This window comes from Ruditapes philippinarum, unplaced genomic scaffold (genome assembly GCF_026571515.1).
Source record: "Ruditapes philippinarum isolate M1 unplaced genomic scaffold, ASM2657151v2 ctg8843_1_1_1_1, whole genome shotgun sequence".
Classification (NCBI taxonomy): Eukaryota; Metazoa; Mollusca; class Bivalvia; order Venerida; family Veneridae; genus Ruditapes; species Ruditapes philippinarum.
Genome location: NW_026859426.1, coordinates 54607 through 59182, shown reverse-complemented (window position 1 = coordinate 59182; position 4576 = coordinate 54607). Strand labels below are relative to the sequence as shown.

General features: G+C 30.6%; 1 protein-coding gene across 2 annotated transcripts; it reads right to left on the bottom strand.

Annotated features, from left to right (window-relative positions):
- Positions 1 to 696: 696 nt before the first annotated feature.
- Positions 697 to 3398, bottom strand: LOC132756481 (uncharacterized). Of its 2 annotated transcripts, none has more exons than XM_060747560.1 (4): positions 2852 to 3398; positions 2239 to 2298; positions 1691 to 1874; positions 697 to 1463 (listed from the first exon to the last, which is right to left on the bottom strand). In XM_060747560.1, the coding sequence occupies exons 1-4, from the start codon at positions 2900 to 2902 to the stop codon at positions 1432 to 1434; spliced, it is 327 nt and encodes a 108-aa protein (XP_060603543.1). In that variant the 5' UTR covers positions 2903 to 3398; the 3' UTR covers positions 697 to 1431. The 2 variants fall into 2 exon arrangements, with proteins under 2 accessions (XP_060603543.1, XP_060603544.1); XM_060747561.1 differs by lacking the exon at positions 2852 to 3398 and adding an exon at positions 2449 to 2514.
- Between the last annotated feature and the right edge of the window lie 1178 nt (positions 3399 to 4576).

Genomic DNA, 4576 nt, shown 5'->3' with positions numbered 1-4576 from the left:
ATCGTGGATCGGATCTGATCGTCACTTATCAGATGATCCACACCCCTACTTAAAACAAGGTAACTTTTCTCCCCCTAGACACTTTAAAGCAGCAGATTTATGCTAATTTTCATGAAATTTTGAAAATTTATTAAGTGAAGTGAACTGAGAAAACAGATTTCACATACAACCCATGTTAATAACAAAAGAGGTCAAAATAACCCTAACTGCGTTAATAACACGGTAGAAGTATGGTGAAAAATAATGCAAATCAGTGGTAAATCACACAATATAACATAATTTAAACTATGTAATTCATTTTAATATCTCCCTATTTCCCTGAAAATTTATCTAAATGTACACATGTACTTACAATGAGTCAATGACTTGATTATATCATGAATAAAGCTTAAATTATTTAAATTGATAAAATTAAAGATACAGCAAAAAAACAAAATGAAACTCAATTAAACAAATTTCCTTTATACTTCCCTCTTACACTGACACTCAAATAAATTTGTCTTAAAGATTAAGGCAACAGGTAAAAAATCACATTATAATACAAAATCTGAGTCCACTTACAAATGGAGGCAGAATAAATATAAAAGGGAAGTAACTCATTAATATTTGGAAAAACTATCCGTTTAGGAAGTCTCTATATTAGTAAAATTTCAACCTGGTGTTGTTTTTCTCGAATACATTCACGTCATCGCCACAGAACCCGTCCCTAGATTTGCCACTAAAATGCCACCCTTTTCAATGGTGGAGTATTTAGACAATTTTCCACCAATAATGCCACCAAAACGCCACCAAAACGCCACCCAAATCATGAAAATGGTGAAAAATTTGAGCAGGACTGTTGTTATATAATTTTCCAGTTAATTCCACCTTTTTTACACTAAATGCCACCAATGAGTGGAAAATTGGTGGAGTATTTAGACAAACTTTCACCATAATGCCACCATTATGCCACCTTAGGGTGGCAAACTCATTTTCCACTAGATGCCACTTGTTTCCACTTATTGCCACCATAATGGTGGAAAATTGGTGGAGTATTTAGACAAATTTCCACCATTATGCCACCATTGAGTGGCAAACTTATTTTCCACCAAATGCCACTTATTTCCACCTTTTGCCACCATAAGGGTGGAAAATTGGTGGAGTATTTAGACAATTTTCCACCATTTTGCCACCAGATAGTGGCAAATTCAGTTTCCACTAAATGCCACCTATTTTCACCCTTTCAGAAATTTTCCACCTTGTGGGTGGCAATAGCTGGAAACTGCTTGAAAGTCACCCTGTACCCTAAATTGGAAACAAACAAATTTTAAAAATAATCCTTTTTAATGTTTCCATATGAAGTTATATATTGTCTCAAAAAATAGCAAAACATTAGTCCATTTATTTTCTTCAGTTTATCTTGCTATTCCTGGATGGTTTGAGTTCAGTCCTTTAGGTTGTCGGCAACTTTTCGAGCGCACAATCTAAAACAAAAAAAATTATGAATGATTAATACAATAATTAAAAACATAAGCTTACATTTTTATATGACTATTGGATATTTCTATATTCAATTTGAGTGCATAGATATGATTAAAACACTTTAAAAAACAGCACTGCAGACGTGGAAGAATCAGACTTTTCTTATTTCTCCAAGGCAGAAAATATACGCAGAATCAAAAATGATATTTTCATTCAGTTCATTAGTTACCTTCCAAGAACTTAAGTTTTGCCTTGTCTGCACAAGAAGGTCTGGCTTTAGACTCTCTGTTCCCTTTCCTCATACCAAACAATGAGCGGCCTTTAATCTCTTCTATATTGAATAGCATTCTGAAGAGCTTTGCTGTACCTTTCTCTTTTGAGGCATATGGCTTCAGTTCTGCCATCACTTGGTCCTAAAATATGATTAACAATATCAAATAAGTAAAGACAGAAAATGATTATCAATATCTAATATGTAAAGACAGAAAATGAAACACTTTTATAAGACCTTGGTACATGTATACAACTCTAAAATTTTTAAATAAGAAAGAAATAAAGAAATACAACTTAAAATTTTCAAGCTAAAATGTACAAAAACTCTAAAATTTGTAAAACAAAATGTAAATGCAAATTAAAGTGTCATAAAGAGTTTGAATTAAAGTAGGTTTGTAAATAGTGACTACTTGCTATATTTATCAAGAACTGAAAAGTGTCTAATTGGCTACTGTGACACTTCTTTCCTATTAATTCTAAAATAACTTTGAATTAACAAGATACCTTTGTAAAGCCACTGAAGATCAAATGTGTTGCTCCAGGCTGCTCCTCATTGCTTTGTGTCTGCAAAATAATAATTCTTATTTAATGCTGTTTCTGTTATGAACTGTCACTCTCCTAATAGCATGTTACTCTAGACTGTCTAATTATGGTTATATAATTATCTACTGCACCATGAAAGCTGAATTACAACAATGAAGGAATGAAACCTACTAATAAATCAGTTACTGTTAATCTGCTCCACATGTGACACACAAGGAAAATTGTTTATAGCATGAAAGTTGTAGTAATAGGTACCTCAGGTTTATCTATAGTTTAATTGATGTAATATTGTACATAATGATATTGTACTTACTGATTAATTTCTATAATTTTTTTCTCAAACTTAAAATTTCTAACATATTGTATTTAAGAAATGATGAAGATCTTCCTACATTCTTTTTATTCCTACATTCTTTATATGTACATTGTACATGCAGCTTTCTTTTTAGTCAAGTTACAAACAAAACAAATATAAAACACAATTTTATACAATACCACTTCATATTTTTACTGTCAAAAAACTAAACAGTTTCTGCATAAATAACAATAATTATTGTATGTAAAAGTTGTTTACCTGAAACTTTGACTGGGAATGATTCTGCTGTTTATCTTCTTGTCTACACATTCACACTTCAGTTAAAACTTCTCATTTATATTCACCACACTAATAAGACTTTAAATGTTTTCTTTGAGAAATCAAAAATATGCACCCTTACATTTTAAACAAAATATCTCCAGAATTGCTACAATATCAATAATTTCCTTTGTGTTTGCAAGCTTTAACTGACCTCAATTCCTTTGAATTCAAACTTTACAACGTGTAACTGCATGGACAGTCCATTATAATTTTAAATTGTGAGGGGTTTTCCAAAAACCATAGCACCCATCATTTTATTTTTTACATTCATTTGAATGTATAACTATATCTAATACCTAAATAGATTGAGTAGAAATAAGCTTTTGAAAGATAATTTAGCATGCTATTTTAAGACAAATTCTACATAAAAACATGTATAATGTTGCCTCTCCCAAAATAATCAAATGGAACATTCTGGTCAGCATGAGTAAACTATTAACCCCCATTCATAGATTACTAGATAAGAGGGCAGTAGTTTTATCAGATCTGAGATGTGTTGTTAAATCTTAGAGGATGCAGTATTTACTAGCTAGTATTTACTTATCCTGATTGTAAGAAATTTATCAGACATTATGACTTATTTACTTTTCACACATTAATTTTTACAATAGATTTAAAGCCTCTGAAAGCATAGCACAAAAGATATTAGAGACAATAATTTTAAACTCCACATATAACTAAATCTCATTTATGAGAAGTTACAATGCCAAGGAACCATAACTTTTTATTGCATGATTTGGGGTTTATTGCCATTTTTTACTTCTCTATGCTTAATTTTTGTCTTGATCATTAAGCTTAAAAAGTACTGGAGATATTAATTTGAAACTTCACAGATATAGATCTTTTTGAGTAATGTGCTGTGTTTAAGAACCATAACTCTTTGCATACTTTTGGAGTTATTGCCCTTTGCATTTTTCACTTTAATCATTGTTAGCATTACATGAAAAGTGTTAGTACTCACCAGATATCAGTTTAAAGTAATATTGAAGAGACAATTTATTATGTCAATTAGAAGAAAAAACAAAAGTCAAACTTTATTCAAGATTGACATTAAATATCATAGAAGAAGCAACAAACTTTATGCAGAGATATGCATTTTCTGGGCATAGACGAACATTTCAACTATTCAATTAATGTACAGATTATAACTAAAGAACAAAGTACACTTTAAAAGCCGTAATTTTATTTTACAAGCATAGAATGGAACATAAACATTTTGACTTGAAAGTCAAATTTTACATCCCTAAAGAAAAGTACTGCCATAAAAAATGGGAAGTTAAGTCACCCCATACTTTTCTAATTTTTCCTGATCATAATTATATGTGTTTAACTCCTGGAAAAGTGATTTTACATCCAATTTCTGTGTCTTTTCCTGCTACTTTACAGCTGGAATTATCATACCGTTACTGTGAGGCAGTGACTTTGTATCAGAATTGTGTTCATGGCATTCTAGTATGTTTAAGAAATATGAGTTTCTGATAAAATTTTCTAACTGTTCAACTTCAATAGATTATATTTTTGATAAAAAGTTCACTTGATGCTTTGGTAGAGTACAAACTATAAACAGATTTATTTCAGTTTGGAGCTTTGACTTAAACAAATCTTAAACCCTGCAATGCACAATTACTAGATTTCTCAGTTTTATCCACCAATTTTTATACA